A 20,475-nucleotide genomic window follows, 5' to 3' on the forward strand; every position below is an offset into this window, starting at 1 on the left:
ACAGCTAGTATTGTGTCTGAGGCCAGATTTGAACTCAGGTCCTCCTGAATCCAGGACCAGTGCTCTATCCACTGTGCCACCTAGCCGCCCTCCCAGGCTTCCTGATTTGACTCTAAGCTCTCCAAGGGGAGTGGTGGGATATAAAGAAAAGAGTGCTGGGCCCCGAGTTCCAGAGCTGGTGCTGACCAGCTAGATGATTATGTGTCCTCCCTGGACCTTGGTTTTCCCATTAGTGCAGATGATAACACTTAGACTCTACTTTCCCGAAGTGGCTGTTGGGGGAAAGTGCTTTGTAACTCTTACGCCTGGTGCTTTTTTACTGAGGTGCCAATGGGAGGAAGGCTGCACGCTCAGGCCCTCTATCTCCGTGTCTGGCACTGACTAGCACTGACAAAGCTCCATCGGCTGACACAAAAGCTGCAGGTCCAGGGGGACATCGGTGTGCTCTGGTTTGGGGCTGCAGCAAAGGCCCTGACTCTTCTGGAGGAAGAGAGCTGCTCTGTCACAGGCAGATAGAGACAACAGGAGGAGTGGGAGTAAAGGTGCTTCTGTCAGTCTTCTGTTTGGAGATGAGCCCATCACAGGTTGCAAAGGCCCCCTAAAAGCCCTGTCAGAACTCAGCAGTGTGTGTATGTATGAGCACATTTGCAGCTCCTGGTCTTTTTAGAATTCCCCTAAGTGTTCAGTCCTAAAAAGGTCACGCCCCTTTGTCACATGCTGAGAGCTCACCCACCTCCAGGTTATCTCGCGCTGTGATGCTTTCCGTCTGGACCCTTTCCGAGTCAGCTTTTCTTCTGCTTCCTCCTAAAAAAGACACCCGTAGAAATGACAGTGCAAGTCACAGCCAACAGTGAGAGTGAGGAGCCTAGGGTGGGGGGGATCATGTGTACCAGGGCTGGGACTCAAACTTCCTCCCCCTTAAAAAAGCATACAACTTCCGTATTTCTTTACCTACAGGTTGTGAGGAGAAAACATTTCTAAATTTTAAACTGGGATCTCAACGTGAACTTTACTGAAAAGCTAGAAAACAAGGTGAAACAGTGGCTGTACAGTGACTTCGTCCCTCTCTTCTCTATGGGTAGAAGCCCCCTCCATTGTCTTTCTTCATGAAGATGCCATCAAACTAAAATGCTAATGCACTGCCAATGCATGCCAGGCTTCCCAGTGGGTACACTCTCTCATAGAGCTGCCCAAGGGATGACTGGCCAACTCAAGCCAGGCAATCACGCAAGGAGAGAAAGACACTGATGCTGGGAGAGGAAGGAGGAAAAGGTAGAAAATCCCAGAGCTTCAGCAGTCTGAGCTACCCAGAGAGTAAGCTGTCCAAGGGGACGACTGTCCAGAGTAAGGGGGAAGCTCTACTTTATTCGGATGGAAGCTGCAAGAGAAGGCCTACATCTAAGATGGGAGGTCTGAGCCAGAACAGCTTGGCTCAGCCAAATGAAAAGAACTGAGTGACGAAGCAGAAAAGAGCTACAGTCCCAACCAGCAATTCATACCCCAAACTGTCTACCTGTACAGCTTGTCTCTTGATTAAGGTTTTTTTTTTTTTGGGGGGGGGGGGGCAGGGCTATGGGGGTTAAGTGACTTGCCCAGGGTCACACAGCTAGTGTCAAGTGTCGGAGGCCAGATTTGAACTCAGGTTCTTCTGAATCCAGGGCCTGTGCTTTTATCCACTGCGCCAACCTAGCTGCCCCCCTCTTGATTAAGTTTTATTACTTTCAAGGGAAAATATTTAAAATAATTCACCTTATATTCACAGACTATATTTTGAGGCAAACCAAACAGGCCAGCAGAGTGGGCTGGCTGCTGCTATTGCCTGCTATAGGGATACTGGAAACCAGCCGGTCTGGGAATGTTCTTTCAACATTTCTCCACAGACACGCCCAGGGGGACAGGAGACGTACAAAACTGAGGAGCAGCCTCTATTCCATGCCTCAAACCTGGTGTCACAGAGGCCCAGCTACCCAGCACTCCTCACAGCAACATCCCCGCCCTGCCCCGGACCCAAATGCAAAATCACCCCTGCCTGACCACTTATTTCGGCTTCTCATTTAGCTCAGGTCCCCGATGCAGCCAAGTGTCAGGAGCAAAGTAAACAGACTAAACTGAACTTTTTTTGGCCTAGACTAATTTTGTACTTTGTGTCTGAATCGAGTTATTTACATCTTTAAAGAAGACAAAGGAAGAAATCTTGTCCAGGCTGAGACAACATTCTTGGAAGAGAGAGGTGGATTTTTTTTGGTCCCATCACAAGTGCACTGGCAATGATACCCAATCTGCAGGCAGGGAAGCCTCCTCTTTCAGACTGACTGGCAGAAGTTGGTCAAAAGCCAACTTGTTCAAGGGTATAAGCCTATCATTAATGCCAGGACAGCTAAAAAAACAAAACCTCCACTGCTCAAAGCAGGGATATAAGGCAGGGGAAACGGTGCCCTCTTCTGGTTACAAAGTCAAGGTGTCCCCAAAATCTCAATACAGACTAATGCTGTAAATGCTTACGATGGCAGGAGTCTTTCTGGATACCCTGTATAAATTGACCTTAAAGCACAAACATGGAATGACAAACTGGCCTTCTCGGTGCTCTTTCCACAGGCACGAGATCTCCAGGTCAGCGAGTCAAGCCTGTGAGAGCCCCATCTCCTTGGGGCTCAGGGCAAAGCCTATGCAGGAGTTACTTCCACTTAAACACTCAAATTCTCAAAGCAATTCTAAAGAATTGCAATCTGCAATTGTGCTCAATTTAACAACGTCATTTAGTACTCTCAGAAATGTTGCATTTTGTAGTGATTCTAAGATTTGATCACTGACCTATAAAAACGCTCTTGATTTTTTGGACTGACCTTACTTTTACCAGATATCAGTTGTCTCGATTAGTTTCTTTAGTGAGTCTGGTTTTCTCAGTAAGCAATCAGCCCATAAGCAAACAGGTCTCATTCTGACTGGTATACCTTCCAATTTTTTTCCCCTCTTAGTTCAACTGCTACTGATAACGAAAACTAGGGGGTGTGGGACCCTTGCTTTACTTCTGTGCTTCCTGGGAACATTTCTGAGGTTTCCCCACTACCAATGATGGCAGCCCCCAAGCTACCCCAAGCCCCAACGTGCTGATCTTTACCAATTCTTCTGATTCATCAATTTGATGAGGCTGTTCTTCTCTTGGGGGCTCTTGGTCACCATAGTAACACAACAGATCTAAGAGGCTGTTTGTGGTTTCCAAAGATACAGAAGTCCCTATAAGTAAACAAAAGAGGCCATGCCATGAAAGGTGAAAGGACCCAAGCACCTGCTGTGAACCATGACATCACTAATACTTAACATTTTGGTAAATGCCCTGTTAACGACTATAAAGGATTTTCCATGGCAAGAGAGCTAGGAATTTGCTACGTCCACCCCATTCTACAGAAGAGGCCTAGACAAAGCCACTCATTCAAGGTCACAAAATGATCTGTCCCAGAGCAAGCTCTTGAGCACAGGTCTTTGACTATGATTCAATAGTTATCAAGCACCTATGTGCAAAGCATAGTGCTAACTCAAGAGAAAGACATATAGGAGTAGCTGTCCCTGTAAAGATGGAAAAAACAAGAGCCAGAGAGACATCCGTCAACCTCAAATTACGTCATACAACAGGAGTCGCCCCCACCCCTCTGTGCTGTGTTGGATTCAGAGCTGTTCTTGTGAGGATCAAATGAGATCACAGCTGTAAGAGCGATGGGCAGAAAGCACCAGCAATTATTAGTGGCTAAAACTAGCAAAGCAGCTGGTGCTAGGGGAGTAGCTCTTAAATGAACAAGGGAGAAAGGAACACGTGGATGACCAAATAGACTATTTGGATGACCTTAATTGAAAGTAAGATCAAGATCAAGTCAGCTAGGATAAAAGGAACCATATCTCTGGTAAAGGTACCCAAAGACAGGGAATTATTATATAAAACCAAAGCTAATCTCCAGCAGAGAAGTAGTAAAAGGATATGAATAAACCGTTCTCAAAATGGGAATCATGACACGGAAAGGATGGCTCCAATCTATTAATAAAACAACCATGAATTCACCCAAAACTCAATCCACTGGCAAAACTGAAGTATGCCTGTAGACCATTGGAGGGGACTGCAGAAAGAAAGGCACACTACTGTACTGGAGGACTGCTCAAATGGCCAGACCACTCTGGAAAGCAATTTGGAGTGATGCTAAGAAACTCTTTGACCCAGAGATCCTATCCTAGGGATATGAGTTCAAAGAAAATCAATCAACCAACCAACATGCATTTATTAATAGCCTCTAAGCACCAGGCCTTGAGTATATAAAGAAAGAAATGATCACTGGCTTGAGGGGCTTAGGCTAATGGGAGAGTCAAAAAGTACCTAAGGATATGCAAAAGAAATCCAAGGATGGAAGGCACTAGGATTTGGGGGAATGGGAAAGATTTCCTGGTGAAGTAGGTCTCTGAACTGCATTTTTGAAGGAAGAGGCGATGGTGAAGAAGAGAAAGGGGCGTAGGCTAGTGTGATAAAAACACTGGAGGAAGGTGAGAAGGCCTGGAGTAGAGCAGCAGCTGAGCGCTGGAGAGGAAGGAAGAGGCGAGAGATGCCACGGAGAGAGAACCAACAAGTCTTGGCGCCTGATTAGCTATGGGGATTAAAGGATAGGGAGGAGTGGGAAAGGACTCTGAGGGGAAGAATGGCAGTGCCCACAACAGACATCTTCATGTTAAGAGAGGAGACGTGTTTGGGAGGAAGGTAATGGATTCCATTTTGGATGAAGGAACATAACTTTAGAACTAGAAGGGAACTCAGAGGTCATCTGGTCCAATGGTGTCCAACTCCAATAGAAAGAGGGGCCACTGAATGGCACGTAAGGACCTCTGTGGGCGCACGGTGGCTTAGCTCTTTTTGTTAACTATTTCCCAAAGACATTTCAGCTGCACCTGGGAGTGATCTCTCCTTTAAAAATGCAAACTAGAGGGACAGAGGAATTTGGCAATCTGCCTGCACGAAATCTATGAGGAAATGGCCAGTAGCTGGCAAAGGGGGCTTGGACTTGGGGGTTATCTGCACAGAGATGGTCAACAAATCCGTGGGGACTGATGGACAGGCATAAGGAATAGAAGTGAGACAAGCTGGGAAATGAAGAGATTGGGAAGGGGGAGGGAGGGAGCGGGGCTGGTGGCAAAGCGTCTCCGAGGCTGCAAACCCGGGTGACGAGAGAGAGGAGAGTGCCCCAGACACAGCAGAGGTGGCTGAAATGATGGATTCGCGTGTCTGGACCTTGGCATCTTCTTCTGTAAAAGAAGGGGCTCTCTCGGGTCTAAGATCTATGACGGAAAGAGGATCATTTGGTATTCACTCTAAGTCTCATCGCTCTTATTTTACAAAGAAGGAAATTAAAGCTTAAACAGTTAAGTGACTTATCTAGGGTCACAACACTTAGAACCTGAAAGACAGAGCGAGGACTAGAAGAACGCAAGCCCTCTAACTCACTGCCATCATTGAGGAGAGAAGGAAAAGGAGTACGCTTCTCTCATTTCCTTTTCTGAGGGGCAATGAGGGTTAAGTGATCTGCCCAGGGTCACGCAGCTAGTAAGTTTCCAATGTCTGAGGCTGGATTTGAACTCAGGTCCTCCTGACTCCAGGGCCGGTGCTCTATCCACTGCACCACCTAGCTGCCCCTCTCATTTCTTTCTTGTCCCCTGCTTTCAAAACCCACTACTCTCCCTCTTCCATGTTGTCCAAAAATGTTGACGCACCCAAAGAAGAGTCTGATGCTATTTTCTATCTTACCACTTGCAATTTCACTTCCAAAAAGCCTTTCAGGTCGCCCTCCCCCAACTATACAACTAACTGTGCAGGCCAGCTGCAGGATGTACGGCAGCCTGGAGGTAAATAACCACCGGCACACCATGTAGCAATCTGACAGAGTGTGGGCCACAGAGATGCTGCTCGCTAATGCCAGAGAACACCAGAACTTACTGACACGTGGGGCTTGGCTACCTGTTTGTCACTGTAGTGCTGGCACCTCTCCTAAGTCGCTAAACATTTGCTAAGCACTTCCTGAGTGCCAGCGTGACATGAAGCACTGAGGATACAGAAAGCTGGCCAGTCCATGCCCTGGAGCTCACAGCTCAAGAGTAGCATAGGAGACTTGAGCCTTCTACAGAAAACCATCACCAAACACTAACTCAGTGGGGAAGGGGGCACATGGCAGCAGCAAAGGGTCTAGTCCCCAAGAGCCGAGATAGTTTTAAAATGCTCTTACCTGCTTGGAGAAGCTGGTCAAACATGTCCACAGAGGCCTTCACTCTGCACAGCCGAATACGCTCCTGAAGCGCAGCCTCACTTACTTCCTCAAGCTGAGGGTCCAAGTACTCGGGCATCAGGCACTAGAAATAGACCAGATGTTAGGGTGAAGAGGACAACTGCCCAGTCAGGCTGTGGGGGTTCAACTCTCCAAGAACTGGCAATGTTTCCTAGCTCTCCTCAAGACAAGCATCTTGGAAAAGACCCTGTGTCCGTGTATTTCTTGAAGTTACTGAAAGTAACCTAATGGTTATTTGCTAGTTATGAATGACCTTATGCTGCCTTGTATTCACACCACTTCCTGTTTTTCCTTAATACAAAAAGGAGAATAAAGCATTTAAAGGTAGAGGAATCTTTGTTCTGCTCCTTCTGTTATCCAACTCAACACAATGCTTTTAGAAGACTTCTGAATGGCTATGCAATCTCCACTTACCGGTATATGTGGTTCAGCTATGTCCTCCTCAAAAAATTTGGGGTATGTATTAATAACGTATTTTGCTGCATTCTTTCCAGATTCCTTTGCCAATAAAAACTTACGCTGTAAAAGAAAAATAGGCAATTTAGACATTAGCTGGTATCCATTTTTATTTGGATATAAGAGCAAGGAGAAATTTATTGCATTTTAGTATCTTTTTTATTTGATATTAATAAAGGGGACAACAGATTAAAAAAACACAGGGATACCTTGATTATAAAGCGGAGTGAAGACATTTTAGCTAAGTTTGATTTTTATTATAAGTAATTCTTATCCCACTCAAAGTTTCAACCAAAAAAATCTGCATTTGGGATTTAAAATCAAGTTTACTGTCTTAACATTTTAATCTCTCTGAAGTCAAGGTAGATTCTTAAAACTCGCCCGGAAAAACAGCTGCTAAAAGGTACCACCTGGCCACACTGGGGAAAAACCACAAAGAAATCCAATGGCTTTCCACATGAAGCAGTGGGGAGGATGGACCTGGAAAGTGGACTAGGGGGTATATTAAGAAATCAATGTGATGTAAAAACAAAGGCACTAAGATACGTGCGCGTGCGTGCGCGCGCACACACACACACACACGGGCACTCGTGACATGCCTTCTTTCTGTTCATCACTTGGTCTCTTCTCCTTTTCTAGCTGATTCCAAAACATACTCAGGTATACAGCTGACGTTCTCACCCTGTGCTATCTGACCCAACCATGAAGACACCTTCTCACTTGGTCCCTTTCCCCACCCCCTTCTCCACCTCGCACACCTTTATCACCATCTGGAATGTTGCTGGTCAGCACCTGTATTTGTGGATAAGGCTGAGTCTTACACCACAGCCTGGTCACCACCCTGGTGACTGGGGTTGCAACAAAGTTATATGAAAACACTCACAGCTTCTGAAGACTTGACCGGGATGAGGAAAGGATCATCTTGGAATGTGTAATGCACAGCTGTGGGATCCTGGGGAGAAGACGGATCAAATCCCTTGAGTTTAATTTGGTCAAGAATTACCCTGAAGGTTTTGAAACTTTTATCACTCTACTTTAAAGGGGAGGACTTGAGATTCAAAGTGGAAATTCCCAATGAGGAGCAAAGTTGGTGAATATGGCCTAAAAACCGGCAATAATTAAGCCAACCGTCACAAACAGTTGAAGGCCAGAACACATTTTGGGGGCACTGTGATTGGTATATAATCTCTAAATGTTTGCCTTCACTGGAGAGGCCAAGAAACTTCAACATAGGACATGTATCGGGGCTCTCTGGGAAATCAGATTCCCAAAACTTCCACTCCAGGGTCTAGCGCAGTGTAAGAGCACTCTGTTGTTGTTGTTTGTCCGTCATTCTCACAGACTACAATGTCATGACTTGCCCTGAATTGGATTTAAGTGAAGGAGGCTGTGCAAGGTCACCAACCTCACTCTACTCCAGAGCCATCTGGCCTCAGTGGCAAGATATACATCAGGACAACTGGAGACGGCCCCAAATGTTTAAGGCAATGAGGGTTAAGTGACTTGCCCAGGATCACACGGCTAATAAATGACTGAGATTTGAACTCAGGTCCTCCTGACTCCAGGGCCAGTGCTCTATCCACTGAGCCACCTAGCTGCCCCAGGAGCACTCTGTAAGAAGCAAAGGAAGCTTACATTCCATTAAGTAGGGAAACACTTGGCATTCTCTAAGTGAAATGGCTACCACTGAACTATATATATATTTTTTTGGCTGGGGAGGGTAGGGGGGTGGGGGAAGAGAAGAGCTCAGGGGGTAGGGGAATGGGATTAAAAAGGTACTTAGGTATATATAGTTTATAAATTTTTAATGCGCATACATAAAGCAATTAATCCAGTCCAGGAAGTTTCCATTAACAAATTTCAGAAATTCAACTTTATACATAACAAGTATAAATAAGCCTGTTAAATTGCTGTGATGCTCCTACGTGGGGGAAAGGTGGCTCTCCTCCTCAGGGTCCCTGACCATCCTATGAGCTCATCAAAGACCTCTTTGAGGCTGGTCCTCACTAGCTTTGTGACCATGCACAAAGACCTTAATGTCTCCACATTCCAGTGCCACTCATAATGGGAACGTGTCTAAGACTATGTCAATTACTGACCCAACAGGCTTGATGAGGGGAAAGTGCTTTAGAAAAGGGGTGATTCTCTTCCTATTACATATGGAAATTCTGATCTAGAACGACTTGTGGAAATAAGTGCATGAAATGGAAATCTCACCATCACTAAAGGTATGACTGGACAGCTTAGATGAAGCCTCCCAAGAATACTACTTACCCTCTGGACAGTGGATGCAAGAGCTTGAAGAACTGCTACGTTATCCCTAAAAACAAGAATTTTAACATGAAAAGATGTAACATGAAAAACAGTCTTGTACATTCACCGTGACCTAAGGAAGCCTAAGGTCTGCTCCAGTCTGTTTAGCAGACATGTTGACTGTATAAATCTACTCTCTGAATTACAGCTATATCTCACTTTCCAGTAATACATATGATAAAAGGGGCAGGGAACCCAGTAAGTGGGGGGAAAAAATGGGAAAAATCCCTAAAAGTAGCCACAGGCAATCCCAAAACAATTTCTATGGGGAACTTCCGTAGCTGTGCAACCCTGGGCAAATCAAGTGCCAACTCTGCACCTCAGTTACCTTTACATCAGCACTGTTATCAGAAAAAGTGTGAGCTACACATGGAGTGGCACGTGATCACCTTTCCCTCCTGAGCTGGCTACCGTACGTCAGGGCAGAGCAGAACAAGCGACACATGCTAGGCAGTTCCCAGCCTTTTCTCTTTTAAAATATTCCTGGATCAGCATCATGTATAAAAACATCCATATTCAAAGAACAGGAAAAAGAAGAATTACATATGAAGCTCTGTACCGCTTGTTTAGAAGCATGTATTAAACATGGTAGTGCTCACACTGCCTGTGCCCATCTAAATGTTCTTTTTGCTTCTCTATCACTGTGACCTCTTTCCCATCAAAAGCCTTCTCTTCTAACAGGGGAATCTAAGTTAAGCAAAATAAATTTGTTTATCAGCTGTAACTGATAGTATACATTTCATCCTGAACCTTGGGTCCATCACCTCTCTGCCAAAGATGGATTCAGCAATCTTGGTACACAAAGGGAGAGGGACCAGACCTGTGATTTCATTGGTGGACAGAAGTCCCAGGGTAAGAAACTCCCTTTATTAATGCAGTTCAACACCTTCTCTGCAACTTATAGTCTGAAGAGACTTGTCTAACCCTGAGATCAGTGATTTATAGTACTCGAGAGGTATTTAATAAATGCTTGTTGAATGAATAAACAAAAGCTGCACAAAAGCACCAATCCACTAAATTGGTTCATCCTACCCTTAGTGGCTGGTCCTTAAGGCTGCTGTTCACACCTTGTGGTTGTCTGGCTCCCCCTTCTGACTGGTCGTGTACCCATCTCTGTAGCACCCACAGGAGCCAGCTGCTAAGTAACATGTGCTGGACTGCTGCCTTCTGGAAAACTCTACTTGCCTTTGATAGGAAATCTGACTCCTAATTTTTTTGATACCATCTTTCAAATCATAAATATGTAAGAAAACAATCATTACTAGTCAATTTCTTGGGGGAACCCAGGGATCAATCCTTTCTCCCTGAATCCCCCCCACTCCAGAAAGTTGAGTTCTGCTAGAGAGATTTCATCAAATCTCATCTGGGACAAAGCCAAGGGAACAAAATGAACGGAGAAAGATTCTTCTGTCTAGATTGGTGAAGGACTGATGGAATTAAACCAAACGTAGATAATGGACTTTGCCCCTGAGCAACTTGGGCTAAGGGTTTTTTCATTTCTTTCTCTGATGTCATCCCAGAGTTCATTTTAATATAAACCACCTTTATGTCATAACCAATAGAGTTCAATAATGTAGTCAATTAAATGTTTGATGTAAAATAACCCAATTAGCTTTGAACAATGTATGATCTGCCTCCATCAAAAAGGGATAAAAATGCCCCCGGCCGCCCCCCCCCCCCCGCAGTGCAGTGTCATATTGGAGAAATGCTCAGATGCCATGGTAAAGGGGGTGACCAGCCACACCAACCCATGAGTCCCAGCCCAGTTAGGGAGTAAGGTTGGTCTTCTACCACATGTAATGATTGGAATGATGCCACCTACTGGAGACTTCCTGTGGGAAAGCTCCGCCATGAGGAAAATGCCTCAGAGGGCAAGGCCATGTGGCTTTTCCTTGGAACATCTTCTGGGTCTCTCTTGGGGGTACACATGGCCTCTGTCTCTATTTTGGGTCTCCTTGGGGCCACATGCTCTCTCTCTGGGAGGCTTTTCTCCTGCTTGCATGCTGAAGCTCTCTTCCTGCCTCCACTACCATGTGGCCTGGGACCATGAGCAATTAGGGACACATATGGTCGATTCTTGACTGGTATAATATTGGTAAATTAATAATATGCTTACCCCTAATTGGCATATATACTCATTATTTTCAATTCCACAAATATAAAGCAACTGTTTACCAATATGACACCAAGCTGTTAAAGAGGAAGGCTTAAGTAATGTATGTAATTATAGGTAAACTACAGACTGACCAAGTGTTTTAATAACTTTGTGGTAAAAACCGGAAGTTTTAGCTGAATCATTTGAGAGTTGAGGGAATGCTACTGAAGTGGTTTTTGAAGGACCGCCCTTTTGGGGAGGAGATCGAGACGAATGGCGGTGCCACGGAGATCGTGGCCAAGCACGCCGATGGAAGCTGGCTCTCTGGCTCACTCACTCTGGCTTCTGAGCTTAGCAGTGAAGGCGCACACTTTTGGTGATTGGCTCTGGTTCTCGGCCTGGCAGGCAGTTTTGGGATTTGGTGAGTTTTATAAAAGAATATATTCTGCTGCCACCACCACCAAGTCAGGAACCCAAAAAGCCCAAGAGCTCTCCGCGCAGGCTCCCTCTCCTCCTTCCTGTCTCCTCCCAGAAAATAGGAGGCTCCTCGAGTTGATTGGCTGGTAGCCTTGATAGACAGCACCCGTGAGCAAGCGTCATTTCCTGACGCCAAGGAAAAGCCACATGGCCTTGCCCTCTGAGGCATTTTCCTCATGGCGGAGCTTTCCCACAGGAAGTCTCCAATAGGTGGCATCATTCCAATCATTACATGTGGTAGAAGACCAACCTTACTCCCTAACTGGGCTGGGACTCATGGGTTGGTGTGGCTGGTCACCCCCTTTACCATGGCATCTGAGCATTTCTCCAAATCTGAGTCTAAATCAAGAAAGAAAGGGTCATCTGATGCTCTAATCTGCCTAGATAGCATAGGATTCACAGATTTAGACCAAAAGGCAGAGGAAATATTCAATAAATGGAATGAGAGGAACCAAATAGTCAAAAATAAAGAGGAGGGATTGTGAGAAATGGGTAGTTGTCTCCTCTCAATGTGGATATAACAGTCGGTCATACTCCCCTGACCTGTTTGTAGGACAAAGGTCTCAGATCCCCTCCTCCCCCTCAGGTTAGCAAGGTCACAGGGTTCAAGGAGCCCTGGTCTCAATTAGGGAGAGTTCTGTCCATATAAGGAAGTATAAGGCTCACTCCTGAGTTATGCCCATACAAGGAAGAGGGGTGGGAATACTGCCTTCCAATTAGCTAGTGGCTGTGAGGATAAGTAGACCAGTGATGAAAAAGGGGAAGGTCCATTTGCGTTAGGGACTAGGGTATAAAACAGGGCCTGCGAGCCCCCTTTCTGGGCACCCACTAGCTGCACACTAGGGTGCCTCCTTCTCATGAGAAGAAAATAAAGCCTTTGTCACCTCAAAAAAAAAAAAAAGAATATAGACTAAGCTTAGATCTAAGATTAATTCATTTGTATTTCTACTTTCCTATTTCCCTAATCACTATCACCTGTTTGTTGTCTAATTAATTCCCAAACAATAAAAACTAATCCTTCACTGATTAAAGCTCAGAGGCTTCCTTTTCTTACTGGTCTGGGAGACATATAAGGGAAAAGTTCAAAGGGGGAGTTTAATACTCTTATATCCAATTTCAAATCTCACAACTTTTTAAAAATGTATTTTTTCTTTATTTTTTGTCTTTATGACACCTGATTTCTCCTGTCATATAAATTTATTTCCTATGTATTGTATAGAATACTATGGTATTGTAAATTAAAAATAAAAAATAAAGAAGTTATTAAATATTGAACCCCCTTTGTGACTTTTGTCCCACCCTGTATATTTCATTGTATCAGCTTACAGTTTAACTTTCCGTTGCATCTCATCATCCCTTTCTTAAAAAAAAAAAAAGTCATTTCTGTGTTGTTTCAAGCTTGAGAATACCAGTGAAAAGTACTGTCTCAGCATAAGTATTAAAGCAAATTAGCCATTTTTTCAGGTTGCTGTAAAGATATACTTGCGGTCAATGATGGAACAGATGGGGAAGGCTCCTAAATTAGCCTAGATTATTGCCATGCTTGCCTAATTAGTCTCTGGGCTTCCAACCTCCTAGATCCCACTCCAATAATAAATTAATCATTCTGAAAGTCACCTTTTGTTATGGTAGGACTGCATGGATGCCTAGAATTCCTGATGATTAGGGCAAACCCACCACTATCACCTAATGGTTCGGTAGCCTCCGTGGGGTTTGACTTCTTGGTCCATTCAACAAAAGGATTGGACTAAATTATTTCTGATACTTTCTAGGCCCAAAGTTCTAAGATTTTAAGTCACAAGCCCTCACTTTGATATCAACAGGCCCTACTCTATGGATCTAACCTCACTTCTTTACTTTTCCAACACAGGTGACTTACTTTGGCCAGCTCAGTTTCATCCTATCCTACCCTCTGTGGTAGCAGCACACAGCATGCGAGGACTTTAAGAATGAATGAAAACAGCATTGATTATGTGCGTACTGTGTGAAAACACTTGGCTAAGACTGGGGATACAAAAGGAAATGTAAAACTTTATAATAGGGAGACAACAAGTGAGATGCAAAGGTCCTGTGGTCCTTATAAAAAAAAAACAACTAATCATATTTCCAGGTTTACAAAATGCCTACATGACAACAGCCTTATAAGTTAGGCAGTCCATCTACAAAATGGTACACTAAGGCCCAAAAAGCCTAAGTGACTGGCTTAAGGTCACAAAGCTAGTAATTCTCAGAGTGGGACTTCAGACCCAAGTCACCCTGCTTCTAAACCCCACTGTCCTTTCCTTGATGCTGGGGCAGTCCCAATTCTAAGCCACACCCACCTGTTCAAGCTCTACCTCTGTCATGAGGCCTTGGGCCCAGATGCTAGCTGGTGGGCCCAAGAGGAACACTGGTCACTCAAGCCGAGGCTTAAGCTGGCTCTACTCTAATGTGATGAGGTCAGTATGAGTGATGTTTATGCTTCAACCTGTGTTTTGAGGAGACACAGGAGGGTCACGTGAAGATGCTCAGGTCTGGCCTGGTTCCAGGTTGGTCCTGGAAAGACTAAAAGGAAGCTGAATCACTAAGACATTCCCAGAAACCAACGGGCCTCTTAGATATTTTAAACTGGGTTCACTATACAGCCACCCTCTGGTGCCTAAGCCTACCAAAGGTGGCCCAGTCACTTTACATTCAGAGAAATAGTCAATGAATGGCAGGATCAAGACCAGAATCCTGACTGTCAAGCAAGACTCTTAAATGGATGTCACCACCACAGGGCAACAAACATCACACAAACTCTGATACTACATTTGATTCCACAGTTCATCTTGTCATTTCTTCTGAGTTAGAACTATCACTATTTTGAGATAATAGCATCACTCACCAAGTTTTTCTCTTTGGAATGACCACTTCTTCAGAACCTTGAAGAAGAAAATTAAAACCAATGATTCAGCGTTTCTCAATACAACAGCTAATTAATTACAATTCCAAAATACCTTGAAGCCAAAATCATGCCATTGGCACCGTGAAGGTATCTTACCTGGAGGATCAGCTCCTGCTGCTTCTGAGAGGGATGCACTTTGAGAATAAAGCCTGTAGAAAACACAGAAGGCTGACGTGATCATCACCAAAGTACTGAGTTCAACTATGCCAAATGTTCCAGTCTGAAGTTATCTACATGATCACGGATGATAGATTTAGCTTTTGGAACGTCAGCATGGAGACAGATCTTGACAAAGTCTCTAATCCAACTCCCTGATGCCCAGAAAGAAGAAACTCCTCCTCCCAGATGGCAGAGCCTGGACAAGAACTCCGCCCCTTCTATTAAAACAGTCTGGTGTGGACCCCACTGACTGCCATTTATTTTGGATTGTATTCACAGAACCTACGTGTTTTGAGTCATTAGTGCAATTAAAAAATCCTGCTAGTCAACATTTGGAAAGGTGATCTCATTAGACAAACCAACCAACAGTAAAACCAAAGAATTCTTCTTAGTATTTATGACGGTAAAGTGGAAATTCATGAATTATTATGGCAGTGGGTGAAAATGACAAATTTACTTTTGGGATGTGAATAAGTTGACAAAAGCATTATTTAGTTCAAGATTTAAAGTGAGATGATAACTGAGACCATTTAATAACAGCTAGAATTTCTATAGTACTGTAAGGTTTAGGAAACACTTGATCCTCACGTTATCCTCATTTTATAAATGAGGTCACTGAGGCTAGGAGAAGTTAAGGGAATTGCCCAGTCACACAGCTATTAAGTGTGTAAATCAAGATTTGACCTTGAGTTTTCCTGACTCCAAGTCCAGCACTCTATCTACTCCACTACCCAGATATGTCCATATCTAGTCTAAACGCCCTCATTTTACAGATGAGGACACTGAGGCCTATGGAGGTTAAGTAACTTACTCCCAGGTCACATAGGCAGTAACAAAGAGGCAGGATCTAAATGCAGATCTTGTTCCGAGTCCCTAGTTCTTTCCAATGCTTTTATCCTGTAACTGCTATTCTAATGAAGATGGTACCCTTTTATTAGATTCTATGGAATAGTGGCATTCTGATTGAGGGATGGACTTGCTACCTCTACAAAATGTTTAATTTTGTAACAAGTTCATTCTAGGAAATCCTTTCACCAAAAACTGAATGTCTCTATATAGCCTAGGCAGATGTAAGCAGCGAGATTTCTAAAAGAAATCTCAACCTATTGTTTTTTTTAGTGAGGCAATCGGGGTTAAGTGACTTGCCCAGGGTCACATAGCTACTAAGTATCAAGTGTCTGAGGCCGGATTTGAACTCAGGTCCTCCTGACTCCAGGGCCAGTGCTCTATCCACTGCACCACCTAGCTGCCCCCTCAACCTATTGTTAATAGGATTTGTTCACTTAAAAATATCATCACACATATCATTCTCATGCCTACTCCTTTATCTAATGGCATCTTTAAAACCCAGTAAATTGTTAAGCCCAGGTGGTTGCTTATATGTATGATTTTGATGGAAGTCAGGAATTTTCTCTTCTACTGGAACTCCAACGTTAGAAATTTATTTCTGGGGCAGCTAAGTGGCACAGTGGATAAAGCACTGGCCCTGGATTCAGGAGGACCTGAGCTCAAATCCAGCCTCAGACACTTGACACTTAAACTAGCTGTGTGACCCTGGGCAAGTCACTTAACCCTCACTGCCCTGCAAAAAAAAAAGAAAAGAAAAAGAAAGGAAATTTATTTCTTTGAACATTGTGGCTCCAGGTATTGTTCATATTTATAGAGCATTTAACAGTTTACAAAGCACTTCCTTTTAACAACCTGGTAGGACAGCTACTGTTAGTAGTATTCTGATTTTGGTCAGGTGTGTCTTTCTGTGGCCCCATTTGGGGTTTTCTTGACAAGGATACTGCAGTGGTTTGTCATTCCTTCTCCAGTTCGTTTTACAGATGAGGAAACTGAGACAAGCAGGGTGAAGTGACTCTCCCAGGGTGGCACATCGAGGAAGTATGTGATGTCAAAATGTGAACTCGGGAAGCTGAGTCTCCCTGACCCCAGCCTGATGTTCTAGCTGCTGGACCACACGGCTGCCCAAATTCCCTCACTTTACAGCTGTTCCTGGGGCCCTTCTTCATTGTATCACCAGAACACGTTACAGAGTCAGGAATGCTCTGCCCGTCCCTAAGCTGAAGCCGAGGTAGTAAGTCTATGGTTAGAAAGGATCTCAAAGGGAGGGTCTCGCCTCTTTCACATACAATTCACATCGCGTCAACAAGCATTCCTTAAGCTTCTCGGGACAAAGTGCTAAGTACCTGCCCTCTAGGAGCTCAGTCTAAGGGGGCAGACAACAGCCAAACGACACAGGCAAGGCAAAATCCAGCTTTTCTCCCCTCCTCCCCCGCCCAGTGTCGAAAATACGGGATGACCTTGACTCAGATCACCTTTTCCCTTTCCAGTCCACAAAATCGCGGGGAAGAGTTCGCAATTTAATGCGATGCTTAATTAATAATCCTTGGGTCCCCACTCTGTGCCTGGCACATAGTAGGTGCTCAAATTAATAGATACTGAATCGAACGAAAAATGCAACAGTACCTGCCCTCAAGGAGCTGGCTTTTTAGCAAGAGGATGAGATGTGCACTGGTTCTGGAGTCTGAGGACGTGGGTTCAAATCCTACCTAGGAGATTCCCAAGGGGTGACCCAACTACTCCATGCCTTCGGGTCGCCTTCCCTGACCCACGTGCCATTCACGGCGCGCATGCGCACGCCAACTCTTTTTACAGCCCGGGAAGGGCAGGGGGGCGAGAGTCGTAGATTCTTCCCTTTCCCACCACAGGTTCGAACCAACCCTGGGAGTCACTTTACCTCACAGGCCCATGCTCCATACCTGTTCCCAGTAACTCTTCTCCGTGATTCGGCCCGTCTACCGTTCAGAGGCAGCCGGGACCAGCACCGACCTACTCTGAGGAAACGACAGCTCGCTGCCGCCGCCATCTTGGACTTACGCGCTAAGCATGTAGGGAAGATACGACCGGGAAAGGAGGAAGTGGAAAGAGAGCTACCACTGGGCGAAAAGATAGGGGAGGCGTTCAATGTTGAGCTGGAAGGGGGGGAGAGGTGTTCATATTTTTTTAAACTACCACAAATTTTAATGGATTTCTTATTTTAAGAATACCTAGTAAACTCCTCATTTGTCAATAAATAGTGATAATTAGTATAGGGAGTTACGTTTCAAAAAATTCTTTTCCTTACCCCCCCAGAAAAAATAATGGTCTGGTCCACAAAAATCCTTTCCCCAATGCACGTTTATTTTCGCGCACGCGTAGGTTGAGTCGCGTGGTGGTTGTGGCTGAGGTAGTTTTGAGTCGGCGTTGGAACGCCGCGGCCGCCCGTCTCGGTAGATAGAACGTGGGCGAGGTACGAAGATGCTGGTCTCCAAGGAGGTTCCTTGGCGGCGCCTTCGGGGCATTTCTTTCGGGATGTACTCGGCCGAAGAACTCCGGTAAGAGACTTGGTAGTGGAGACTTGCCCGGGTCCCGGGCGAAGCGGATCTGGGGGACTACGGCTCCCAGCAGGCTGTGCGCGCCGCGGTCCTTGGGGCAGACGTGGGCTCCGCGCGTGGCTTCCTGGGAGCAGTAGTTCGGTGCCCTTAGCGGTGGGGAGAGGTGCGTAGCCTCAGGAAGTGGGCTCCGGGCTAGCTAGCCTCGTGCGCTGTGGCCGGATTGACCCGGCTGGACAACTCCCCCTCCATCCCTCCCTTAGTGGCAGCCAGCTGGCCAAGTGGCTGGAGCGTTGGACCTGGGCTCAAAAAGGACCTGGGTTCAAACCCGGCCTCAGACACTGGCTGACGGTCTGCCCGGGCAAGTCACTTAAACCTCGCTTGCCTCAGTTTCCTCTTCTATAAAATGGGCATAGTTATAGCACCCGCCTCCCAGGGTGGCTGTGAGGATCAAATGAGAACCCTTAGAGCTTTCTATCAATTTGAAATGTTGATATTCTAGAGAAGTAAAAAAAAATAGTCAATTACAGTTACTGTCAAATGTGGCTGCTTTCCCTGACACCCCTGCCTCCTCTTAGAACCCAATGCATCTGTCATTGATGCGCAGTAATCACTGGTCATTGAACGAACTAGTGAGTGGAAAGTCATGCGGTTGTCATACTTTGATATAAGCCAAGTAAACCTTTGTCTTTTTCCTCTGGGGGGGGGGGACACACACCGGACCCATCGACCTAAGTTCCAAGGTTATCTCCTTGAGTATTTCACATGAGTTCTTGAAGTTGCTGGAATTGCATAGAGAGAGACAATATGACATGATGGAAAGGGCTCGTGGACTCAAATTCAGACTGGGACACTTCCTGCCTGAGAGGCCAGGGACAGGCCATGCCCCTATTCTCCGCCTCAGTTTCCTTTTCCTCATCAGTAAAATGGGCATAAAAATACTTTCAGGGCCGGACTTACAGGGTCATTCAGAGGAAAGTGATTTGTCAGCCTTAAAGCAGTGGAGAAGTATGAGCAGCTATTCTGTTTACGTGTCCTTTTATGTTGAATTTCAGAGCACTATGATGATTATTGGGTATCTGCTGAGCATAGATACTATTAGAAGTTCCTCCAAGCCAAATTTACCTAAGATTTGGGTTGGGTTTTTTTCCAGTAAATTTTTTTCTTTTTCTTTTTTTTTTCTTTCTTCTTTCTTTCTTTAAAGCTGGTGCTTTATCCACTGTGCTACCTAGCTGCCCCTGATTTTTTTTTTCTAAATAGTATATTTTCCATTTAAAGATAGTTTTCAACATTCATTTTTGTAAGATTTTGAGTTCCAAATTTTTCGCCTAAGATTTCATGGGTAAATCAACAGCCCATGAGAGATACATTGACTCTCTTGGGGTCACACAGGTAGCAGGTGGGCAAATCAGGATATCAGTCGTGTCTCCCGACTGTGGAACCAGAATTCTTTCCACTGTGCCATTCCTAGAATGCACACCAAGGAGGAGGAGGCAGTGTCCTGGATTCAAATCCAGTTCTCTTTACCAGACAGGCTCCATTGTGCAGTGGCAGAGGGTTTCAGTAATGAGTACTGGAGAGAAGTTTCCGTTTTAGATGATAGTGTGTGAATTATCTCCATTAAAGTGATGATCTATAAATTGAGAGCTGCACTGGAGGGATCTTCGACATCATCTAGGTCACCTTCCCTCATTTCACAGCCGTAGAAACAGAGGCCAAGTGACAGGTCAGTCTAAGGGACTCAGAGGTAGTAAGGGCCGGGTTGGGATTGACACCCCTGGCCCTGAACCTGGCCAGCACAGTGTGCTTTCTACCTTGCTGCTTCCCAGGTTAGCTTTCCCCTAACACTGTTGAGAGAGGGAGAGAGACACCTTGGAAGGGGTTCCTGAGAAGCTTGCTTGTCCAGACTGCAGTCCTGCTGGAGATGAAGGCGGGAGAATGGCTGACAGACGTTCAGTTTGTCTGGAATATATAGAAATGGTGAGAAATAAAGCTGCAGTCCTAGGCCTTCAACATGAGGAGGGTTTTATTCAGAGGGCCACTGAGCACCCTTGAAAGCTTTGGAGCAGGCGGACGGCCTGGTCAGATGGAAATGAGTTTGGCCTATTTTGCTAGACTGGGGGCTTGCTCTGTTTAAAATGACCATGTGATGGAACCTTGTCAAAGCACAGAATCCTCCCTTAGCCTGCTATAAAGTGGGAACGTCCCAGACCTAGGGCTGTAGTGCTGGAAGGGAATCCAGGGGCTATTTGGTGCTTACCCTACTCCCCTCATTTTGCAGATGGGGAAACTGAGGCCCGGAAGTGGTTAGTGGCTTGCCCAAAGTTAGGCGAGGTAAAATTTGTATCCTTCACAGCACCT

The 20,475-nt window shown here is 45.2% G+C and overlaps 2 protein-coding genes across 3 annotated transcripts in view; one reads left to right on the plus strand and one right to left on the minus strand.

Annotated features, from left to right (window-relative positions):
• PTCD3 (pentatricopeptide repeat domain 3) overlaps positions 1-17,617 on the minus strand; it is a 28,834-nt gene extending 11,217 nt beyond the window's left edge. For both annotated transcript variants that reach the window (XM_043987707.1, XM_043987708.1), the window contains exons 1-9: positions 17,503-17,617; positions 14,675-14,727; positions 14,519-14,555; positions 9,042-9,087; positions 7,651-7,719; positions 6,726-6,830; positions 6,252-6,375; positions 3,119-3,234; positions 734-804 (exon numbers count right to left, since the gene is read on the minus strand). In XM_043987707.1, the coding sequence (XP_043843642.1) occupies positions 734-804; positions 3,119-3,234; positions 6,252-6,375; positions 6,726-6,830; positions 7,651-7,719; positions 9,042-9,087; positions 14,519-14,555; positions 14,675-14,727; positions 17,503-17,609 (728 nt within the window). In that variant the 5' untranslated portion in view covers positions 17,610-17,617. The remainder of the gene's footprint in view (positions 1-733; positions 805-3,118; positions 3,235-6,251; positions 6,376-6,725; positions 6,831-7,650; positions 7,720-9,041; positions 9,088-14,518; positions 14,556-14,674; positions 14,728-17,502) is intronic.
• A 330-nt stretch (positions 17,618-17,947) lies between these two features.
• Positions 17,948-20,475, plus strand: part of POLR1A (RNA polymerase I subunit A) — a 70,416-nt gene continuing 67,888 nt past the window's right edge. The window contains 1 exon segment of the mRNA XM_043988292.1: positions 17,948-18,117. Within this exon segment, the coding sequence (XP_043844227.1) occupies positions 18,041-18,117 (77 nt within the window). The 5' untranslated portion in view covers positions 17,948-18,040.

This window comes from Dromiciops gliroides, chromosome 2 (genome assembly GCF_019393635.1).
Source record: "Dromiciops gliroides isolate mDroGli1 chromosome 2, mDroGli1.pri, whole genome shotgun sequence".
Classification (NCBI taxonomy): Eukaryota; Metazoa; Chordata; class Mammalia; order Microbiotheria; family Microbiotheriidae; genus Dromiciops; species Dromiciops gliroides.